At 42.6% G+C, this 24,752-nt stretch overlaps 1 protein-coding gene across 1 annotated transcript in view; it reads right to left on the bottom strand.

Moving 5' to 3' along the window:
- Window positions 1-18,844: 18,844 nt before the first annotated feature.
- The window catches only part of LOC135525527 (neurexin-3a-beta-like), a 347,678-nt gene continuing 341,770 nt past the window's right edge, over window positions 18,845-24,752 (bottom strand). The window contains exon 7 of the mRNA XM_064953198.1: window positions 18,845-19,773. Coding sequence (XP_064809270.1) covers window positions 18,845-19,773 — 929 coding nt within the window. The remainder of the gene's footprint in view (window positions 19,774-24,752) is intronic.

The following is a 24,752-nucleotide window of genomic DNA, read 5'->3' as shown; positions in this document are numbered from 1 at the left end:
GTGCTCACTGAGCCTGTACTTTGTCAAGGTTTTTCTGATCAGTGGTAATAATATGAGAGGGGGTCACTGTATTTGAGATGTTTCCAAAACTTAATTGCTCTTTCTTGAGCTTTTATAATTAGTGGATATGGGCCTAATTCTGCCCTGCATGCATTGTTTGTAGTTTTCCTCTGGACATGTAGGATAATCTTACAGAACTCTGCATGCAGGGTTTCAATGGGGTGTTGGTCCCATTTGGTGAAATCTTGTTTTGCAAGTGGACCCCACACCTCATTTCCATGAAGTGCAATTGGTTTAATGACACATCCAATTAGTTTTTAACAGGTATTTCAAGTTGAATTCGTTTTTTAAAGGCGTAGAATGCCCTGCATGCTTTCTCTCTCAGTTCATTCACTGCCTCATTAAGGTGTCCAGTTGAGCTTATTTTTAAACCAAAGTAATTGTAGTGTGTGCAGTACTCTATATTTTTGTACCAATTGAAAACTTTAGTCTAATTCCCTGAGATCTGGATGTTCTCTGGAAAATCATTATTTTAGTATTTTTGGGGTTTACTGCCAGTGCCCAGGTCTGGCAGTACTGCTGTAGCAGGTTGAGGCTTTGCTCTAGGCCATGTGCTGTGGGTGACAGCAGGCATAGGTCATCTGAAGATTTAACCTCTGAATTGTGGAGACTAACACGAGGGGCAGAGGATTTTTCTAGAATAGTGGCCAATTCGTTGATGTAAATATTGAAGAGTGTAGGGCTCAGATTGCAACCCTGACGAAGGCCCCGCCCCTGGTTAAATAAGTTATTTTCTTGCCAAGTATAATGCTGCACGTATTGCCAGTATACATTGATTTAATTATGTCATATGTTTTACCCCCTACACCACTTTCAATAACTTTGTAGAAGAGTCCTGTCACACCCTGACCATAGTTTACTTTGTATGTTTCTATGTTTGGTTGGTCAGGGTGTGATCTGAGTGGGCATTCTATGTTGGATGTCTTGTTTGTCTATTTCTATGTCTGGCCTGATGTGGTTCTCAATCAGAGGCAGGTGTTAGTCATTGTCTCTGATTGGGAACCATATTTAGGTAGCCTGGGTTTCACTGTGTGCTTGTGGGTGATTGTTCCTGTCTCTGTGTTTTGCACCAGATAGGGCTGTTTTTGTACGTTTGTTATTTTGTTAGTTTAATCGTGTATAGTTTCCTTATTAAATAAAATTAATCACAACTACGCTGCATTTTCGTCCGCTCCTCCTTCCCACAACGAAAGCCGTGACAAGTCCTGTATGCCAAATAGAATCAAATGCTTTTTGGAAGTCGATAAAGCAAGCATATATTTTAGTGTTATTTTGGTGGACATGTTTATCTATCAGGGTGTGTATGGTGTAAATATGATCAGTCATGCGATGTTTTGGTATAAATCCAATTGCTCAAGATATTGTGCTTATTAAGGAAGTTTAGAACTCTTACATTTATAATACTACAGAAAACCTGTCATGCTCTGACCATAGAGAGCCTTTTTATTCTCTAGTTTAGTTAGGTCAGGGTGTGACTTGGGTGGGTAATCTAGGTTGTTTTATTTCTATATTGGCCTGGTATGGTTCCCAATCAGAGGCAGCTGTTTAGCGTTGTCTCTGATTGGTGATCATATTGTTACGATAAACTAGGAGTGGTGGGTGGAATCAGGCGCAGAGAACAGGGTTCAGTCGTTGTCAATTTATTTCACCGGCGTAACAAAATCGGTCACGCCAACACACAGGCGTGTACAAGTTCTCAGTCCAAACAACAGGACAAAATAGTCTGGAGAATAAAGACACAAACAAAATAAACACCAGAGTAACAAGAAACAAGCCCGCACAAATATCCAGCAGGCCTAGTGCCCTTAAATAGCCTACAAACAAACCCTAACACTAAACAGGTGTACCCAATTACCCAATAATCAAAACAAACAGAAAGGAATCGACGGCAGCTAATAGACCGGCGACGACGACCGAGAGCACCGCCCGAAGAGGAAGAGGCACCATCTTCGGCGAGGTTCGTGACAGTACCCCCCCCCGCGCGGCTTCCGCAACGTGCCGACCCCGGCCTCGAGGACGACCCGAAGGACGAGGCGCGGGCGATCCGGGTGGAGGCGATGAAAATCCCTCAAGAGGGAAGGATCTAAAATGTCCCTCCCCGGTACCCAGCACCTCTCCTCCGGACCGTACCCCTCCCAGTCCACGAGGTACTGCAGGCCCCTCACCCGGCGTCTCGAGTCCAGAATCGCTCGTACTGTGTACGCCGGGGATCCCTCGATGTCCAGAGGGGGTGGAGGGACCTCCGGTACCTCACTGTCCTGTAGGGGACCAGCTACCACCGGCCTGAGGAGAGACACATGAAACGAGGGGTTAATACGTTAGTAAGGAGGAAGCTGTAACCTATAACACACCTCGTTTATCCTCCTCAGGACTTTAAATGGCCCCAAACACTGCGGCCCCAGCTTCCAGCAGGGCAGGCGGAGGGGCAGGTTTCGGGTTGAGAGCCAGACCCTGTCCCCTGGTGCGAACACCGGGGCCTCACTACGGTGGCGGTCAGCGTCTCTCTTCTGCCGTTCACTGGCTTGCCTGAGAGAATCCTGGACTGACCGCCAGGTCTCTCTAGAGCGCTGTACCCACTCCTCCACCGCAGGAGCTTCGGTCTGTCTCTGATGCCACGGAGCCAGGACCGGCTGGTAACCCAGTACGCATTCGAATGGCGACATATTCGTGGATGAATGTCGAAGTGAGTTCTGGGCCAACTCTGCCCATGGGACGTACCTCGCCCATTCTCCTGGCCGGTCCTGGCAATACGACCTCAGAAACCTACCCACTTCCTGGTTTACTCTCTCCACCTGCCCATTACTTTCGGGGTAATAACCAGAGGTAAGGCTAACCGAGATCCCTAGACGCTCCATAAACGCCTTCCAAACCCGGGACGTGAACTGGGGACCCCGATCGGAGACTATATCCTCTGGAACCCCATAGTGCCGGAAGACGTGGGTAAATAGAGCCTCTGTAGTCTGCAGGGCCGTAGGGAGACCAGGCGATGGGAAGAGACGGCAGGACTTAGAGAACCGATCCACAACAACCAGAACGGTAGTGTTCCCCTGAGATGGGGGAAGATCAGTAAGGAAATCTACCGAGAGATGGGACCATGGCCGTTGTGGAATCGGGAGGGGCTGTAACTTCCCTCTAGGAAGGTGCCTAGGAGCCTTACTCTGAGCGCATACCAAACAGGAAGAGACATAGAGCATCACATCCCTAGCTAAGGTGGGCCACCAGTATTTTCCCCTATGACCCCGCACTGTCCTATCAATCCCCGGATGACCCGCAGACGGTAGTGTGTGAGCCCATCGAATCAATTTATCACGGACACCAAGCGGTACATAACTACGACCGGTCGGACACTGTGTAGGCGCAGGTTCAACCCTCAACGCCCGCTCGATATCCGCGTCCACCTCCCATACCACTGGGGCCACCAGCTGAGAGGCTGGAAGGATGGGAGTGGGTTCGATGGACCAGTCCTCGGTGTCATAGAGACGGGACAGCGCATCGGCCTTAGTGTTAAGGGAACCTGGTCTATAAGAGATCGTGAATCTAAAACGTGTAAAGAACATGGCCCACCTAGCCTGACTCGGATTCAGTCTCCTCGCTGCTCGAATATACTCCAGATTACGGTGGTCAGTCCAGATGAGGAAAGGGTGTTTAGCACCCTCTAGCCAGTGTCTCCACACCTTCAGGGCCTTTACCATAGCTAGTAACTCCCGGTCCCCCACATCATAGTTCCGCTCCGCCGGAACTAGCTTCTTAGAAAAGAAAGCGCAGGGACGAAGCTTCGGAGGCGTGCCCGAGCGCTGAGACAGAACGGCTCCAACCCCAGCCTCAGATGCATCCACCTCCACTATGAATGCTAACGAAGGGTCCGGATGCGCCAAGACGGGAGCCCCAGTGAACAGCCTCCATCAGCCTCTGCTGACCACCGCAGACGCACCGGCCCCCCCTTTAGCAGTGAGGTAATGGGCGCCGCTACTTGGCCAAAACCCCAGATAAACCTCCGGTAGTAATTGGCAAACCCTAAAAACCGCTGCACCTCCTTTACCGTGGTCGGAGTCGGCCAATTACGCACGGCGTTAACGCGGTCACACTCCATCATCAGGTCCATCGCTGTACTGATCCGATGGAGGACAGCTGTGTGGTGATGGACGCGCTCTTCCATAGTGGGGAGAGGGGTGGTCGCTGCTCCTGCTGATTCCATAGGTGGTGCGGGCTTCTGTTACGATAAACTAGGAGTGGTGGGTGGAATCAGGCGCAGAGAGCAGGGTTCAGTCATGGTCAATTTATTTCACCGGCGTAACAAAAACGGTCACGCCAACACACAGGCGTGTACAAGCTCTCAGTCCAAACAACAGGACACAATAGTCCGGAGAATAAAGACACGAACAAAATAAACACCATCCAAACAGAGTAACAAGAAACAAGCCCGCACAAATACCCAGCGACGACGACCGCCGAGCACCGCCCGAAGAGGAAGAGGCACCATCTTTGGCGAGGTTCGTGACACATATTTAGGCAGTCATTTCCCCACTGTGTTTTGTGGGATCTTGTTTATGTGTAGTTGCCTGTGAGCACTCCATAGCTTCACGCGTAGTTTGCTCTTTACTGTTTTTTTTGTGTGAATTTCACGTATTAAAATATGTGGAACCTATATCACGCTCCGCTTTGGTTCGAATGTTCTTACGATGATCGTGACAAAACCTTCCCCAGAATACTGTTCACACAAATGTCTCTGTAATTGTTAGGGTCAAATTTCTCTCCGTTCTTAAAGGTTGGGGTTATGAGTCCTTGATTCCAGATTTCAGGGAAATGACCTACAGTCAGGATCAAATTAAACAGTTTTAATATAGCCAATTGAAATTGTGAGTTTTTCCCTAGTGAGTTTGAGCATCTCATTTAGGATGCCATCAGGTCCGCATGCTTTTTTAAATTTGAGGGCCTGACATTTCTTATAGAGCTCCTGGTCTGTAATTGGTGAGTCCAATGGACTTTGATTGTCCTTTATTGCCTTTTCTAATCCATCTAACTTCTCATAAATTAGGCTGCTAGAATCCTGACTAGAACCAAAACATTTGATCATATTACTCCAGTGCTAGCCTCCCTACACTGGATTCCTGTCAAAGCAAGGGCTGATTTCAAGGTTGTACTGCTAACCTACAAAGCATTACATGGGCTTGCTCCTACCTATCTCTCTGATTTGGTCCTGCCGTACATACCTACACGTACGCTACGGTCACAAGACGCAGGCCTCCTAATTATCCCTAGAATTTCTAAGCAAACAGCTGGAGGCAGGGCTTTCTCCTATAGAGCTCCATTTTTATGGAACGGTCTGCCTACCCATGTCAGAGACGCAAACTCGGTCTCAACCTTTAAGTCTTTACTGAAGACTCATCTCTTCAGTGGGTCATATGATTGAGTGTAGTCTGGCCCAGGAGTGGGAAGGTGAACGGAAAGGCTCTGGAGCAACGAACCACCCTTGCTGTCTCTGCCTGGCCGGTTCCCCTCTTTCCACTGGGATTCTCTGCCTCTAACCCTATTACAGGGGCTGAGTCACTGGCTTACTGGGGCTCTCTCATGCCGTCCCTGGAAGGGTGCGTCACCTGAGTGGGTTGATTCACTGATGTGGTCATCCTGTCTGGGTTGGCACCCCCTTGGGTTGTGCTGTGGCGGAGATCTTTGCGGGCTATACTCAGCTTTGTCTCAGGATGGTAAGTTGGTGGTTGAAGATATCCCTCCAGTGGTGTGGGGGCTGTGCTTTGGCAAAGTGGGTGGGGTTATATCCTTCCTGTTTGGCCCTGTCCGGGGGTGTCCTCGGGTGGGGCCACAGTTTCTCCTGACCCATCCTGTCTCAGCCTCCAGTATTTATGCTGCAGTAGTTTATGTGTCGGGGGGCTGGGGTCAGTTTGTTATATCTGGAGTACTTCTCATGTCCTATTCGGTGTCCTGTGTGAATCTAAGTGTGCGTTCTTTAATTCTCTCCTTCTCTCTCTCGGAGGACCTGAGCCCTAGGACCATGCCCCAGGACTACCTGACATGATGACTCCTTGCTGTTCCCAGTCCACCTGGCCGTGCTGCTGCTCCAGTTTCAACTGTTCTACCTTATTATTATTCGACCATGCTGGTCATTTATGAACATTTGAACATCTTGGCCATGTTCTGTTATAATCTCCACCCGGCACAGCCAGAAGAGGACTGGCCACCCCACATATGCTCTCTCTAATTCTCTTTCTTTCTCTCTCTTGGAGGACCTGAGCCCTAGGACCATGCCCCAGGACTACCTGACATGATGACTCCTTGCTGTCCCCAGTCCACCTGGCCGTGCTGCTGCTCCAGTTTCAACTGTTCTGCCTTATTATTATTCAACCATGCTGGTCATTTATGAACATTTGAACATCTTGGCCATGTTCTGTTATAATCTCTACCCGGCACAGCCAGAAGAGGACTGGCCACCCCACATAGCCTGGTTCCTCTCTAGGTTTCTTCCTAGGTTTTGGCCTTTCTAGGGAGTTTTTCCTAACCACCGTGCTTCTACACCTGCATTGCTTGCTGTTTGGGGTTTTAGGCTGGGTTTCTGTACAGCACTTTGAGATATCAGCTGATGTACGAAGGGCTATAAAAATACATTTGATTTGATTCATGAATTTGGCATTATTCTGCGTTTGTGTCAATTTGAATGGTGTTGTAGAGTGTTTAAAATCGGTTGTCCATATGTCACCATTTTGTATCACCATTTGTACCATTTTGTATCACTAATTCCTCTTGTTTAGATTTGTAAAAGTTTTTTTCCAATTTTGCCAGAAGTTGTTTGTGTTTATGGACTCCTCAATTAGTGCCAGCTGCTTGCTGTTGTACTGGGCTTTTTTTGTTTCTGAGTGTACATTTATAGAGTTTTAAAGTCTCACCGTAATGAAGTCGCAATTCACCGTTATTTGGGTCTCTGTGCTTTTGGTTGGATAGTGTTCCAAGTTTTTTCCTAATAATTTTACAATCTGCATTAAATCAGTTGTCATCTGTGGTCTTTTTTGTTTTGTTTTTTATCAATTTCAATTGTGCTTCTTTTGCCATTTTCCTGAATATATAGTTGATGTTTTGTACTGCTAGATTAATGCCTTCTTCACTGTGAGAGAATGTGGTATCCAGAAGGTTATCTAAGAGTGTTTGGATATTTTGGTTCCTGGTTGCTTTCTGCTTTTCTTCTGTGCTGATTTAGGCCCATCTGTATGAATTTCTGATGTTGTACAGCTTACTGGGCTGTGAATGTGTGGTTGTTTCCATGTCTGTCCTTTTGAGGAACAGCATCATTTGGCTGTGATCAGACAGAGATGTTAGTGGCCTGACAATGAATGAGCTGAGAGAGAAATGGTCAATGTCTGTAATCATATAGTCTACTGTACTGTGGCCAAGAGGTGTCGCAATAGATGAATCTCCCCAAAGAGTCCCCCTGTAAACCTACCATTGAGAAAGTACAGACCCAGGCTTCTACAGATCTGCAACAGATCCCTTCTGTTTTTTTTTGAAGGTGCTGTCACTGTTGTTTCTATGGGGGAGATTTAGACAGTTAGAAACAGTATGGCCTGTAATAAAGCTGTCCCCTCATGTGCTCGTTAGATCAGGTAGTGTTCCTGTGCGCACATTTGTGTCCCCACAGATGAGCACATTTCCCTGGGCCTAGAAATGACACATCTCTTCCTCAAGGGTGGGGAAGATATGGAGATTCTGAGGGGGGGGTATAAGTATAAGTTCTTTTTTTTTCAGTTTTAACCAAATGTGATATTTACCAATTTTGATGGGATAAATTCGATTTTGTAGTTGCTGACAGATTTGAATTTGGCTTGCTAGCACGATTCAGATTGGTCATTTAACTCACTCTCTGTCAATCTTTTCCTCCTGTGTTGATATTCAGTTGTACAATTTGATTACCTATACATTTTTTTGCTAATATAATCGTGTCAATCTCACTCTTAACAACCAAAACGTTTTAACAAGTCCGGAGCAGTTCTTCTGCATGACTTCTCTCTCTCTGTCTCTGTCTCTCTCTGTCAGGACCCGGTTACGAACCTGGGTCTCCAGAGTGAGAAACAGTCACTTAACCAACTGAGCCACGAATAGTCAGCAGAACCCAGAAGATGAGGCAGACACAGCAGTACTTAAGACGGTGTATTTAATAAAGTAAAAAGGAGAAGTCCTTCAATACAAAAATAGTAAATCCAAAAGATGGTAGGAATAGCACAAAAAAAGCCTTAAGAGATCCTCAAAAACAAAAACAGAATTCCACAAGAGCATCCACCGGAATCGACAAGAATACACAGAACACTAGGGCTGGGTGCTAACATACAAACACAGAGCACAGAACTGAGGGAAACTAAGGGTTTAAATACAATCAGGGGAAACGAGGCACAGGTGCAAATAATAATGGGGAACAAGGGAAAAAACATAAGGTCAAAAAGCACAATGGGGGCATCTAGTGACCAAAACCCGGAACAACCCTGGCCAAATCCTGACACTCTACATTTACATTTACATTTAAGTCATTTAGCAGACGCTCTTATCCAGAGCGACTTACAAATTGGTGAATTCACCTTCTGACATCCAGTGGAACAGCCACTTTACAATAGTGCATCTAAATCATTAAGGGGGGGGGGTGGGAAGGATTACTTATCCTATCCTAGGTATTCCTTGAAGAGGTGGGGTTTCAGGTGTCTCCGGAAGGTGGTGATTGACTCCGCTGTCCTGGCGTCGTGAGGGAGTTTGTTCCACCATTGGGGGGCCAGAGCAGCGAACAGTTTTGACTGGGCTGAGCGGGAACTGTACTTCCTCAGTGGTAGGGAGGCGAGCAGGCCAGAGGTGGATGAACGCAGTGCCCTTGCTTGGGTGTAGGGCCTGATCAGAGCCTGGAGGTACTGCGGTGCCGTTCCCCTCACAGCTCCGTAGGCAAGCACCATGGTCTTGTAGCGGATGCGAGCTTCAACTGGAAGCCAGTGGAGAGAGCGGAGGAGCGGGGTGACGTGAGAGAACTTGGGAAGGTTGAACACCAGACGGGCTGCGGCGTTCTCTCTCTCTCTCTCTCTCTCTCTCTCTCTCTCTCTCTGTGTCTCTCTCTCTCTCTCTCTCTCTCTCTCTCTCTGTGTCTCTCTCTGTCTCTCTCTCTCTCTCCCCTCAATTTTTTTTGTTATTATTATTTTGATTTCTCTCTCTACCTTTCTCTCCCTTAATTAATATCTCTCTATCACCCTTAATATCTGTCTCTCTTCCTCTCTATCTCCCTTAATATCTATCTCTCGCTATCTCCCTTAATATATGTCTCTTCCTCTCTATCTCCCTTAATATCTCTCTCTCTCTCTTTCTATCTCCCTTAATGTATGTCTCTCTTTCTCTCTCTATCTCCCTTAATATCTGTCTCTTCCTCTCTATCTCCCTTAATATCTGTCTCTCTTCCTCTCTATTTCCCTTAATCTCTCTCTCTCTCTTTCTCTCGCTATCTCCCTTAATATCTGTCTCTTCCTCTCTATCTCCCTTAATATATCTCTATCTTCCTCTCTATATCCCTTAATATCTCTCTCTCTTCCTCTCTATATCCCTTAATATCTCTCTCTATCTCCCTTAATATCTGTTTCTCTTCCTCTCTATCTCCCTTAATATCTGTCTCTCTTCCTCTTTCTCTCTCCTTCTTTTTCTCTGAGTACAGTGTTCTACAGACACACAATGAAAGGCCATTCCTGTCTGAGAATCCCGTGGAGGGTGAATGGTATTTCTCACTGCCGACACACACCATACTTTAGGCCTGGGATGTAAAATCAAGTGTCCCGGATGTCAATCCCTGTATGCGGTGATGGCGAACAAACCAATGGAAGCAAAGCTGCTGTACAAAGTGATAATCTTCCTGGTGTAACCAATGTGAACTGGCTCGCTAGTTAGCGGTGGTGCACACTAATAGTGTTTCAATCGGTGACGTCACTCGCTCTGAGACCTTGAAGTAGTTGTTCCCCTTGCTCTGCAAGGGCCGCAGCTTTTGTGAAGCGATGGGTAACGATGCTTCAAGGGTGACTGCTGTCGATGTGTGCAGAGGGTCTCTGGTTCGAGCCCAGGTTGGGGCGAGGAGAGGGATGGAAGCTATACTGTTACATTGATGCTGCTGACCTGGATCACTTGTTACTGCGGAACAGGAATGAAAACATGTAGATAACGGGGAGTTGAGTCTTGTTACCTGGGTAACATTATATTATGGTATCAGGTAATAGTCTTGTTATACCTGGGTAACAGTATATTATGGTATCAGGTAATAGTCTTGTTATACCTGGGTAACAGTATATTATGGTATCAGGTAATAGTCTTGTTATACCTGGGTAACAGTATATTATGGTATCAGGTAATAGTCTTGTTATACCTGGGTAACATTATATTATGGTATCAGGTAATAGTCTTGTTATACCTGGGTAACAGTATATTATGGTATCAGGTAATAGTCTTGTTATACCTGGGTAACAGTATATTATAGTATCAGGTAATAGTCTTGTTATACCTGGGTAACATTATATTATGGTATCAGGTAATAGTCTTGTTATACCTGGGTAACAGTATATGATAGTATCAGGTAATAGTCTTGTTATACCTGGGTAACAGTATATTATGGTATCAGGTAATAGTCTTGTTACCTGGGTAACAGTATATTATAGTATCAGGTAATAGTCTTGTTACCTGGGTAACAGTATATTATGGTATCAGGTAATAGTCTTGTTACCTGGGTAACAGTATATTATAGTATCAGGTAATAGTCTTGTTACCTGGGTAACAGTATATTATGGTATCAGGTAATAGTCTTGTTATACCTGGGTAACAGTATATTATGGTATCAGGTAATAGTCTTGTTACCTGGGTAACAGTATATTATAGTATCAGGTAATAGTCTTGTTACCTGGGTAACAGTATATTATAGTATCAGGTAATAGTCTTGTTACCTGGGTAACAGTATATTATGATATCAGGTAATAGTCTTGTTACCTGGGTAACAGTATATTATGGTATCAGGTAATAGTCTTGTTATACCTGGGTAACAGTATATTATAGTATCAGGTAATAGTCTTGTTACCTTGGTAACAGTATATTATGGTATCAGGTAATAGTCTTGTTACCTGGGTAACAGTATATTATAGTATCAGGTAATAGTCTTGTTACCTGGGTAACAGTATATTATGATATCAGGTAATAGTCTTGTTATACATGGGTAACAGTATATTATGGTATCAGGTAATAGTCTTGTTATTCTTGGGCAGGAGATCACCAGCTTTTCCAAAAGACTGTGTGATCACGCTCTCCACAGCCGATGTGAGTAAGACCTTAAAGCAGGTCAACATTCACAAGGCCGCAGGGCCAGACGGATTACCAGGATGTGTACTGCGAGCATGCACTGACCAATTGGCAAGTGTCTTCACTGACATGTTCAACCTCTCCCTGTCCAGCTGTGTATTACCAACATGTTTTAAGCATTCCAGGTGACCTCATGAAGGTCATGAAGCTCATGAAGCTGGTTGAAAGAATGCCAAGAGTATGCAAGCCTGTCATCAAGGCAAAGTGTGGCTACTTTAACAAATATAAAATATAAAACATATTTAGATTTGTTCAAGACTTTTTGGTTACTACATGATTCCATATGTGTTATTTAATAGATGTGATGTCTTCACTATTATTCTACAATGTCAAAAATAGTACAAATAAAGAAAAACCCTTGAATGATGTGGTGTGTCCAAACGTTTGACTGGTACTGTATATCCAGCTCGACTGCTTCACAACACAGACATGGCAAAGCAATCGCTGAATTTGTCTGGAGCATAACTTTCATAGCTCTACGATAAACAAATGTGACTTACACACTTCCTTGAATTTAAAGTAAGTAAAAAAGTAATTTTGTGTGGAAGTCTAATATTTGTTTTACGTCAGATGCAGACACATTGCATATGCTCAGAACGACAAAATCAATCTTTTCACACAGTCCTTCTCCCCTTGTCTACAGGACGGACGTGGAATATTTAAATGGCCCAAATGTTAAGGTAGATGTTCACAAATGTAACAGATTTTGACTCTCACTAATGTCATGATATGTTTGGTTAGGTAACAAAGAAGGTGAAATATTTTGGTTAAATATTCCTGAAGGAGATTATAACTATGCATGGAGATATTAGTATGAAAACAGATTATAACTATGTATGGAGATATTAGTATGAAAAGAGATTATAACTATGGGGCGAGGAGAGGGACATATTAGTATGAAAAGAGATTATATAACTATGGGGCGAAGAGAGGGACATATTAGTATGAAAAGAGATTATAACTATGGGGCGAGGAGAGGGACATATTAGTATGAAAAGAGATTATAACTATGGGGCGAGGAGAGGGACATATTAGTATGAAAAGAGATTATGACTATGGGGCAAAGAGAGAGGGACATATTAGCATGAAAAGAGATTATAACTATGGGGCGAGGAGAGGGACATATTAGTATGAAAAGAGATTATAACTATGGGGCGAGGAGAGGGACATATTAGTATGAAAAGAGATTATAACATTGGGGCGAGGAGAGGGACATATTAGCATGAAAAGAGATTATAACTACGGGGCGAGGAGAGGGACATATTAGTATGAAAAGAGATTATAACTATGGGGCGAGGAGAGGGACATATTAGTATGAAAAGAGATTATAACTATGGGGCGAGGAGAGGGACATATTAGTATGAAAAGAGATTATAACTATGGGGCGAGGAGAGGGACATATTAGCATGAAAAGAGATTATAACATTGGGGCGAAGAGAGGGACATATTAGTATGAAAAGAGATTATAACTATGGGGCGAGGAGAGGGACATATTAGTATGAAAAGAGATTATAACATTGGGGCGAGGAGAGGGACATATTAGTATGAAAAGAGATTAGAACTATGGGGCGAGGAGAGCGACATATTAGTATGAAAAGAGATTATAACTATGGGGCCAGGAGAGGGACATATTAGTATGAAAAGAGATTATAACTATGGGGGCGAGGAGAGGGTCATATTAGTATGAAAAGAGATTATAACTATGGGGCCAGGAGAGGGACATATTAGTATGAAAAGAGATTATAACTATGGGGGCGAGGAGAGGGACATATTAGCATGAAAAAAGATTACAACTACGGGGCGAGGAGAGGGACATATTAGTATGAAAAGAGATTATAACTATGGGGCGAGGAGAGGGACTTATTAGCATGAAAAGAGATTATAACTATGGGGAGAGGAGAGGGGCATATTAGCATGAAAAGAAATTATAACTATGTATGGAGATATTAGTATGAAAAGAGATTATAACTATGGGGCGAGGAGAGGGACATATGAGCATGAAAAGTGATTATAACTATGGGGCGAGGAGATTGACATATTAGTATGAAAAGAGATTATAACTATGGGGCGAGGAGAGGGACATATTAGCATGAACAGAGATTATAACTATGGGGCGAGGAGAGGGACCTATTAGCATGAAAAGAGATTATAACTATGGGGCGAGGAGAGGGACATATTAGTATGAAAAGAGATTATAACTATGGGGCGAGGAGAGGGACATATTAGTATGAAAAGAGATTATAACTATGGGGCGAGGAGAGGGACATATTAGCATGAAAAAAGATTACAACTACGGGGCGAGGAGAGGGACATATTAGTATGAAAAGAGATTTTAACTATGGGGTGAGGAGAGTGACATATTAGTATGAAAAGAGATTATAACTATGGGGCGATGAGAGGGACATATTAGCATGAAAAGAGATTATATCTATGGGACGAGGAGAGGGACATATTAGTATGAAAAGAGATTATAACTATGGGGTGAGGAGAGGGACATAGTAGTATGGAAATATATTATAACTACGGGGCGAGGAGAGGGACATATTAGCATGAAAAGAGATTATAACCAAGGGGCGAGGAGAGGGACATATTAGTATGAAAAGAGATTATAACTATGGGGCGAGGAGAGGAACATATTAGTATGAAAAGAGATTATAACTATGGGGCGAGGAGAGGGACATATTAGTATGAAAAGAGATTATAACTATATGGAGATATTAGTATGAAAATAGATTATAACTATGTATGGACATATTAGTATGAAAAGAAATTATAACTATGTATGGAGATATTAGTATGAAAAGAGATTATAACTATGGGGCGAGGAGAGGGGACATATTAGTATGAAAAGAGATTATAACTATGTATGGAGATATTAGTATGAAAAGAGATTATAACTATGGGGAGTGACGAGGAAAAGAGGGACATATTAGTATGAAAAGAGATTATAACTATGTATGGAGATATTAGTATGAAAAAGAGATTATAACTATGTATGGACATATTAGTATGAAAAGAGATTATAACTATGGGGCGAGGAGAGGGACATATTAGTATGAAAAGAGATTATAACTATGTATGGAGATATTAGTATGAAAAGAGATTATAACTATGTATGGACATATTAGTATGAAAAGAGATTATAACTATGTATGGAGATATTAGTATGAAAAGAGATTATAACTATGGGGCGAGGAGAGGGACATATTAGTATGAAAAGAGATTATAAATATGTATGGAGATATTAGTATGAAAAGAGATTATAACTATGGAGCGAGGAGAGGGACATATTAGTATGAAAAGAGATTATAACTATGTATGGAGATATTAGTATGAAAAGAGATTATAACTATGTATGGACATATTAGTATGAAAAGAGATTATAACTATGGGGCGAGGAGAGGGACATATTAGTATGAAAAGAGATTATAACTATGTATGGAGATATTAGTATGAAAAGAGATTATAGCTATGTATGGACATATTAGTATGAAAAGAGATTATAACTATGGGGTGGGGAGAGGGACATATTAGTATGAAAAGAGATTATAATTATGGGGCGAGGAGAGGGACATATTAGAATGAAAATGTTTTTTAATTACCTTGTATCATCATACAATATGTGTTATTATACTTTTGTTTATGCTCGATCATATGGGTTTCTCTCAGATGTCAATAAACTATTCCAGGTGAAAGTCAAAGGTTATAGCTTTCTAGGTTGGGGAAACACGACGACATGAATCAAATATTTCCCTCTTGCCAGACAGACAAAATGTCTGTCAGCTCAACTCGTTATTCAAAGAAGTGACTTGAACACACGTTTGGGAAGATCATTTTATTGCAAACAATTCATGGAAAAAAATAGCATGAAAAAATATATAAAAACTAATAGAAAACAATATTAAAATACAAAAAAAATTATAATAATCTAATAAAACTAAAGATGAGAAAAACACCAAAGTGTCAGTGATTACAAACAGTCTGGCCATAGTCACAAATAAAATAAAATAAAAATATAAAAATATAAGGATCCTGAAAAAATATATACATATATATATACTGTGTCTTGTGAAAGAAATCACACCCCTGGAAATGTTCCTATTTTGTTGCCTTATAAACTGAAATTTTGAAATCAATCAATTTACATCACATACCTACCACTTTGAAGATGGAAAATATTTTTTATTGTGAATCAAACAAGAAATATAACAAAAAAATTAACACTTGAGCGTGCATAACTATTTTCCCCCCCAAGTTCAAAACTTTGTAGAGCCACCTTTTGTAGCAATTACAGCTGCAAGTCTCTTGGGGTATGTCTCTATAAGTTTGGCACATCTAGCCACTGGGATTTTTTGCCAATTCTTCAAGGCAAAACTGCTTCAGCTCCTTCAATTTGGATGGGTTCCGCAGGTGTACAGCAATCTTTAAGTCATACCACAGATTCTCATTTGGATTGAGGTCTGGGCTTTGACTAGGCCATTCCAATACATTTTAATGTTTACCCTTAAACCACTCGAACGTTGCTTTAGCAGTATGCTTAGGGTCATTATCCTTCTGGAAGATGAAACTCTGTCCCAGTCCCAAATCTCTGGAAGACTGAAACAGGTTTTCCTCAAAGATTTCCCTGTAATTAGCGCCATCCATCATTTCCTCAATTCTGACCAGTTTTCCAGTCCCTGCCGATGAAAAATATCCACACAGCATGATGCTGCCACTACCATGGTGTTCTAGGGGTAATGTGAGGTGTTAGGTTTGTGCCAGATATTGTATTTTCCTTGATTGCCAAAAAGCTCAATTTTAGTCTCATCTGACCAAAGCACCTTCTTCCATATGTTTGGGGAGTCTCCCACATGCCTTTGGGCAAACACCAAATGTGTTTGCTTATTTTTTTTCTGGCCACTCTTCCGTAAAGCCCAGCTCTGTGTAGTGTACAGCTTAAAGTGGTCCTATGGACAGATACTCCAATCTCCTCTGTGGAGTGTACAGCTTAAAGTGGTCCTATGGACAGATACTCCAATCTCCTGCTGTGGTCCTATGGACAGATTTGTGGAGCAGCTCCTTCAGGATTATCTTTGGTCTCTTTGTTGCCTCTGATTAATGCCCTCCTTGACTGGTCCGTGAGTTTTGGTGGGTGGCCCTCTCTTGGCAGGTTTGTTGTGGTGCCACAATGTTTCAATACTGGATTTAATGGTGCTCTGTGTGATGTTGATGTTCAAAGTTTTGGATATTTTTTTATAACCCAACCCTGATCTCTGTACTTCTCCACAACTTTGTCCCTGACCTGTTTGGAGAGCTCCTTGGTGTTCATGGTGCCCCTTGCTTAATGGTGTTGCAGACTCTGGGGCCTTTCAGAACAGGTGTATATATACTGAGATCATGTGACACTTAGATTGCACACAGATGTACTTTATTTAACTAATTATATGACTTCTGAAGGTAATTGGTTGCACCAGATCTTAATTAGGTGCTTCATAGCAAAAGGGTTGAAGACATAATCACGCACCACTATTCCGTTTTAAGTGATTTTTTTTCATTTCACTTCATCAATTTGAACTATTTTGTGTATGTCCATTACATGAAATCCAAATAAAAATCTATTTAAATTAGAGGTTGTAATGCAACAAATTAGGAAAAACGCCAAGGGGGATGAATACTTTTTCAAGGCACTGTATAACAAAAATATGCAAAACAAATATGAAAAGCGAATGATTTGTCATGAATGTTAGTGTAAAGACTTTTGGCTTCTCTTTAATCTTTTCAAAATATAACGAACACTAAAATAACCAGAGAAGAAGAAGAAAGCATTGGTACAATTAAGATCGGCCATCTTGTATTTGATTGACACTTAGAAACATCTGCGATTAGAGCTCTATCTTAACATAGTGTTCTCCTGTCTTTACTAAATGTGCGTGTTCTCAATGCTTCAAAGTCTTTCTTCACGTCAGTTAATAGTTATAGATGTTTCTTCATGAAATACACTGATAAACCATATGATCAGTCTGTACAATATAATTACCCAAAAATGTAAACTTAGATGTTATTTACAATAGCTAGTACCTACAAAGTACAACGGCTATAATGTAATAAAATATGTAAACAAATGTGTTTGTTTGACACAGTTTGACTGTGACAGATAGAATTCACACTTTTCACGTTAGATTTATTTCTGTATAGACATCTTTAACAGTGTTATAGTACTGCATACTGTCCTCGATGGGACAGCTCCATAGAAAATAGAACAAGAGGTGATTAACCAACACACAGAGGCCTGCAAAAGACACAACCAGCACGACTGCAAACCAACAGACCTTTTTATCTTTAGGGATACTCATATTTTCATTGTTGACGTTTTTTAGGGAATAAAATCGAAAGAGTTGTGGTGTCTTGATGATGACGAAGTATAAAGTTTGGCCTTTAGAGAGAAAAGGACTGTTCAAGCTAAGTTTATACATTGTACTGTACTGTACAATAGACTGTACTGGTATGTAATTGTACTGTTTTGGTAAATTGTACTCTAGTGGTATATTGTACTGTATTGTACAATAGACTGTACTGGTATGTAATTGTACTGTTGTGGTATATTGTACTCTAGTGGTATATTGTACTGTACTGTACAGTTTTGGTAGAATTGATTACATGCATTACAATCAGTTGCTTTTAACCGAGACAAGAACAAGCAACCACTTCTCGCCAGGACCAACACGTCAGTGTCACTGTCCTTCTGTCACACAACGAGAGTAATCATGTTGAGATCAGAGGACAGACAACCGAGCTCTGAGATCTGAAGAGATCCTAAGAGATCTTTCCTCAGCCATTTGAGCTCACTTGGTGTCATTTGATACATAGAGTAGTAGATGTTTTGTGTTGTTGTTGCGTAGACACCACACTTTTATAATCCCGAAACCATACATACAATAAAAAAATGTACGATATCTTTTAACAGCAGTAGTCCATTTTTTTTTCATTGCCTCTACAATGATCCTTTTTATCCTGACCCACTCTTGTTAAAGCACTACATGTTGCTTACATGCTGAAGACGGTCAAGATTAACGAACATCTTTCATTTTGTACAGGTTTACAAAAACAAACCAAATGTATTTTTTTTTTACGCCAAGGATCACATAGTTCTAAAAGTCCCATAGGATGATGATGCAGTCGCTGTGAAGGAGTTGTTCACGAACTCGGCAGAAGAGGAAGGTCTCTAAAGATGCTATTATCCTTCTCTGTATGCTTACAATAGTAAGCCTTCTTCATATCACTACACATAGTCATAGTTCAACCACTCTACACAGCATCAAGTAACGGTTCTAGTTTTTACCATGTTTTGTCATCGCAGCTCCTTAGAAGGTAACTGTTAAATACACTTCTATATTTCTCTATACCCGTCTTTCTCTGCCTCTCTTTTTCATCTCTCAACGTCCGTCACTCAAACGTAATACTCCTTGTCCTTGTTTTTCTGTTTTCCTTTGACAGCTTTCGAGCTTTGCTGTTTGTCCTTCACGGCGGCTCCGTTGCTCTGCGTTGCCGAGTTGGTGATGTAATTCCTGCTCTCGTCCACCTGGTAGGAACCCTCGTCCCTGTTCCTGTACTTATACATGGCGTACAGGAGGATGACGATGCACAGGGCTGCGGCTGCCACGATCCCCACGACCATCCCGATGGTGCTGCTAGACTGGCGGGACACTTCCGGTGGTCCCGGGACTCTGTTGATGACGGGCTGGGTGGGCAGGGCTGTGGGTACAGTATGGAACATGGGGGAGGTTATTACAGGAGCCCTCTGCTTGGTACTGTCTACCTCATAGGGTAGGGTGGGCAACGGGAGCAACACTACGTCTGGCTGGGGTTTTAGCTCGCGGTTATTCATTTTGCCGGCAGGCAGCTTGGCGGGTGGTGTGTGGTGCAGGGCTGCGGTGGAGGTGTAGCGGCTCTGGTCGGGTGCTAGTGGCAGCACGGCGGTAGTGGTAGTCCTACCGCGGTCTGAGGATGGTTTGTTAGGTCTAAAGTCCTTGGTTTCCCACTTGGGCTGGTGAGCTTTGTAGCCACCTTCAAAAGCCGACGTGGACAAGGTCTTATCTGTTACCAAGGAGAAGGTGGCGTAAAGCTCTTCATCATCAGTAGGAGGCAGGTTAGAGTTGAAATCATACCCAGATATCACCAAGCCATCATCATCATCATCACAATCATCACAATCATCACCGCCTCGGTCCGACAAGCAAGGTACCCCGGCCTCAGTGGCCTTGGACAGGGACTCTTTGGTGGTTTCAATTATGGTGAGGGGTGGGCAGAGGGTTGGGAGGGGGATGGACGGGGGTAACACTAATTGGTCCTCTAAGAGTACAGGGATGACTAATTCACCTCCTAGACGTAGAGACAGACAAAATACATGTTAGAGAGAAGTAAGGACATCTTGACAACCACACACATGTATCTAGCTATCACATTCACCCAGAACGGACAAGAGGGCAAATAAAAGCACAACACAATACTGTACAAAACAAAACATGCACACACACCGTACCTACATAACACAGCTTTAAATAAGAATAAACATGCCAGAAAACAGAACAAAAGGCAAAGCGAAAAAGGATCAAAAGGCTACAGGAGGTGTGTGGGTGAGCCAGACATTAAGGTTCAATCAACAACTACAAAAGGCTACAGGAGGTGTGAGGGTGAGCCAGACATTAAGGTCAATCAACAACTACAAAAGACTACAGGAGGTGTGAGGGTGAGCCAGACATTAAGGTTCCATCAACAACTACAAAAGGCTACAGGAGTTGTGAGGGTGAGCCAGACATTAAGGTCAATCAACAACTACAAAAGGCTACAGGAGGTGTGAGGGTGAGCCAGACATTAAGGTTCAATCAACAACTACAAAAATGACTTAAGAAAATATATAACCAATAGAGGCCAGGATAATGTGGATTTTAGTGGATTTTTACCTTTTGAAAAGAAAATATTCTCTCTCATCTGACACTGAAGTTGTCACATAGCTGATGAGTAATAACGGTATCCCTATTTGAAAACGGAAAACAAGCAGCACAGTGGCTTAAACCTGGATGTATTTATAATTCTACAATATGATATGTGTGACGGACAGCAGTCCTAACTGGCTAGATTACAATACAGTGTCAGTAACCCCCATGGAAGGATCTGGCAAGATCTGGCTCCCCAGTCGACCCCAGCCTTTATCCTTTTGAATGGCTTCCATAATGACAGGATTTCATAGGGCAGATCAATGACAGCTGAATGTTCATTCTCTGATCACCTTTCTGTGCATGTGTCTTGTACCCTCGGGGGATTTATGTCCGGTGCCTGTCATTCTGGAGGTGGTGTCTATCATTCTTGGGGGGGTGTCTGTCACTCTGGAGGTGGTGTCTATCATTCTGGAGGTGGTGTCTATCATTCTTGGGGGGGTGTCTGTCACTCTGGAGGTGGTGTCTATCATTCTGGAGGTGGGGTCTATCATTCTGGAGGTGGTGTCTATCACTCTGGAGGTGGTGTCTATCATTCTGGAGGTGGTGTCTATCACTCTGGAGGTGGTGTCTATCACTCTGGAGGTGGTGTCTATCATTCTGGAGGGGTGTCTGGAGGTGGTGTCTGCATCATTCTGGAGGTGGTGTCTGCATCATTCTGGAGGTGGTGTCTATCACTCTGGAGGTGGGAGGGGTGTCTATCACTCTGGAGGGGGTGTCTATCACTCTGGAGGTGGTGTCTATCATTCTGGAGGTGTGTCTATCATTCTGGAGGTGGTGTCTATCACTCTGGAGTTGGTGTCTATCATTCTGGAGGGTGTCTGCATCATTCTGGAGGTGGTGTCTGCATCATTCTGGGGGGTGGGTGTCTGTCATTCTGGAGGGTGTCTGTATTATTCTGGAGGGAGTCTGTATCATTCTGGAGGGAGTCTGTATCATTCTGGAGGGGGTCTGTATCATTCTGGAGGGGGTCTGTATCATTCTGGAGGGGGTCTGTATCATTCTGGAGTCTGTATCATTCTGAAGGGGTCTGTATCATTCTGAAGGGGTCTGTATCATTCTGGAGGAGTCTGTATCATTCTGGAGGGTTCTGTATCATTCTGAAGGGGGTATCATTCTGAAGGGGTCTGTATCATTCTGGAGGGAGTCTGTATCATTCTGGAGGGGTCTGTATCATTCTGGAGGAGTCTGTATCATTCTGGAGGGAGTCTGTATCATTCTGGAGGGGGTGTATCATTCTGAAGGGGTCTGTATCATTCTGAAGGGGGTGTATCATTCTGGAGGGAGTCTGTATCATTCTGGAGGTCTGGGAGGGAGTCTGTATCATTCTGGAGGAGTCTGTATCATTCTGGAGGGGTCTGTATCATTCTGGAGGGGTCTGGAGGGGTCTGTATCATTCTGTGTCTGTGTCATCATTCTTCTGGAGGTGTATCATTCTGAAGGGGTCTGTATCATTCTGGAGGGGTCTGTATCATTCTGGAGTTTGGGAGGGTCTGTCATTCTGGATCTGTATCTTTCTGGAGGGGGTCTGTCATTCTGGAGGGGTTTGTATCATTCTGGATTCTTCTGGAGGTATGTATCTTTCTGGAGGGTCTGTATCATTCTGGAGGGTTTGTATCATTCTGGAGGGGGTCTGTATCATTCTGGAGGGGTCTGGGAGGGGGTCTGTATCGTTCTGGAGGGGTTTGTATCATTCTGGAGGGGTCTGTATCTTTCTGGAGGGGTCTGTATCATTCTGGAGGGGTCTGTATCATTCTGGAGGAGTCTGTATCATTCTGGAGGGGTATCATTCTGGAGGGGTCTGTATCATTCTCTGTGTCATTCTGGAGGGGTTTGTATCATTCTGGAGGGAGTCTGTATTCTGGAGGGAGTCTGTCTTCTGGAGGGAGTCTGTATCATTCTGGAGGGGGGGGTCTGTATCATTCTGGAGGGGTCTGTATCATTCTGTCTGTATCATTCTGGAGGGGGTCTGTATCATTCTGGAGGGGGTCTGTATCATTCTGGAGGGGGTCTGTATCATTCTGGAGGGAGTCTGTATCATTCTGGAGGGAGTCTGTATCATTCTGGAGGGGTCTGTATCATTCTGGAGGGGGTCTGTATCATTCTGGAGGGGGTCTGTATCATTCTGGAGGGGGTCTGTATCAATCTGGAGGGGTGTCTGTGTCATTCTGGAGGGGTGTCTGTGTCATTCTGGAGGGGTGTCTGTGTCATTCTGGAGGGGGTGTCTGTGTCATTCTGGAGGGGTTGCCTCTATCATACCTGTGTGACTATTTGGGTGTATTTGCGATGTAACCATGTGATCAACAATATGATGTAGTGTATCATGAATCACTGGGGGCTTTCATAAGCAAGTTACACTTGCACAATTCAATTCAAGAGCTTGTTATTCAATTAAATTCATTTTTTTTCACTCCAGCAAAGGGTGCCTTTAGTGAAAATGATACCAAAATGATTTAGCCTGCACTTTAAATTAAATAAGGTTTCAATAGCACTTTATCGTTTCTGAAAAGTCCACAAATGCCTTGTGAGTATCTACATTGAATAATTAACAAACAACAGGTTCTTTCATATGCCCACTAATTAACTGTAAGTAATTAGTGAATGTAAACAAATAACTATCCGGGCGGATCTCCTTGCACTTCAAAGCGCATTATTCTAACTATAAAGCAAGCCACGCAATACACAATTCTACCAGCAACATTGTTTTCCAGCTTCAAACGAAGTATTTAATTAAAAACCTAAGAAAACAATGCAAGAGCAATGAAGAGCTATTGTAGTGATTAGAGCTGCACTGGGAACCAACAGGTTGAAATTAGACTTGCAAATCCACACATGTTGTCAGCACTTGGGTCATTTTAGAGGAGAATGACGATAAATAATGTGCATTAATGTGTTTGTGTGTGTGAGCGTGTGTGTGTGTATGTGGAGGCCAACATACTGTATGAAGTAACAAATCCCCATTGTTTTCTAAAGGATAAAAACAATTTTGGGAGGAAAATACAGTGGTTTCCAATCACATGCTGAGTTTGGTGTAGTGTTAAAAGGTGAGTGTAGGTATGGTCTGTTTCTCAAAAGGGAAATGATGAACATTCAGATTGTCATTGCAGCTGCCAAATCCCACTGCCATCAAAGTATGTGTATACAGTACACTACCAAGGCTTATCACTGAGCATTACAAACGGATGCAAATTTCAAATGATAAAAAATACAAATTAAATCAAGGCAAACATACAAAACTAAGAGAACAGTTGGATCTAATACATTAAGATTAGCTACATGTTGTACAAAGCAAACGTAAAAAGAAACAACAACTCATAACAGCCCGCTAAGACATTATTCAAGGAAGAAACCACATAGTCTTTGTCAACTTACATCAACAATCTCCGCATGATTTTGGCATGAAAAAAAAAATGTTTACAAAAGAAAGTTGTGTGAGAATGTTCTTGGCTCAGTATAGTTTCGATCAAATATAATTCAGCAATTGGACATCTTGTTTATTTTTTCTTTAGATGTGATGGTGCAGCGAGGGAACAACACTTACATCCACACCATATAACATGAAAAATAAACGGCAACATAAATACTATTTTTTTCTTTCGATAAGTAATCCAGTTTTTTTCAAAAGAAAACTGTACATCTGTACGTTTTCGCATTGACTTCTAAATAAATATGTACTTTCTGTTCATTTGAAGTTGTTTATAAGTTTGTATTTGCTCCTTAATTTAGAATGGATGGATGACTGTCCAAGGGGGAGGGGCCTATGAACATACTACAGAGGAGATGAGGATGATGAGGGTGATAGTGTAAGTCAGTTGCCATGTCCATGTAAAGGCAGTACGAGGAAGTACGGCGGCGTTAGAGCTCTTGGCTGTAAGGAAGGGATGGGGACATACAACCAGTGAGCTTATGCACACATGCCCATCTACAGAGAATCACAGAACTCTACTAACACTGACAGTCTGACAAACCCTGAACTGCACCTTCTTAGCCAGGCAGTTTTTTATTTTTTTTAAATCAATCATTCATTCAATTTAAAAAAAACGTTTTTTTTTCAAAATTGCTCTTCAAAAATCTGAAAAACCAAAAGGACCATGATATGGATCTGGCACCACTTCCCCAAACGTTGTGTCAACTTAAATGGACTGGTTTTAACAAAATGGAGGATAACTTGATGTTTTTGTTTTTAGATTATATAAGCAGTGGTCTAAAGCACACAGTCCATTTGCTGAAGTAGTTCCAAATCTCCCAAAATAAGATGAACTTTTAAATTATTCTATAACAAATTATAAAAAAATGTGATTCCAAATACTCACATCTGTTTCAAAGTGGTCAAAACTAATGTTTACCATAACAAAGTAGCAA

The sequence above is a fragment of the Oncorhynchus masou genome, chromosome 32 (genome assembly GCF_036934945.1).
Source record: "Oncorhynchus masou masou isolate Uvic2021 chromosome 32, UVic_Omas_1.1, whole genome shotgun sequence".
Classification (NCBI taxonomy): domain Eukaryota; kingdom Metazoa; phylum Chordata; class Actinopteri; order Salmoniformes; family Salmonidae; genus Oncorhynchus; species Oncorhynchus masou.
This window is presented reverse-complemented; position numbering and strand designations above follow the sequence as displayed.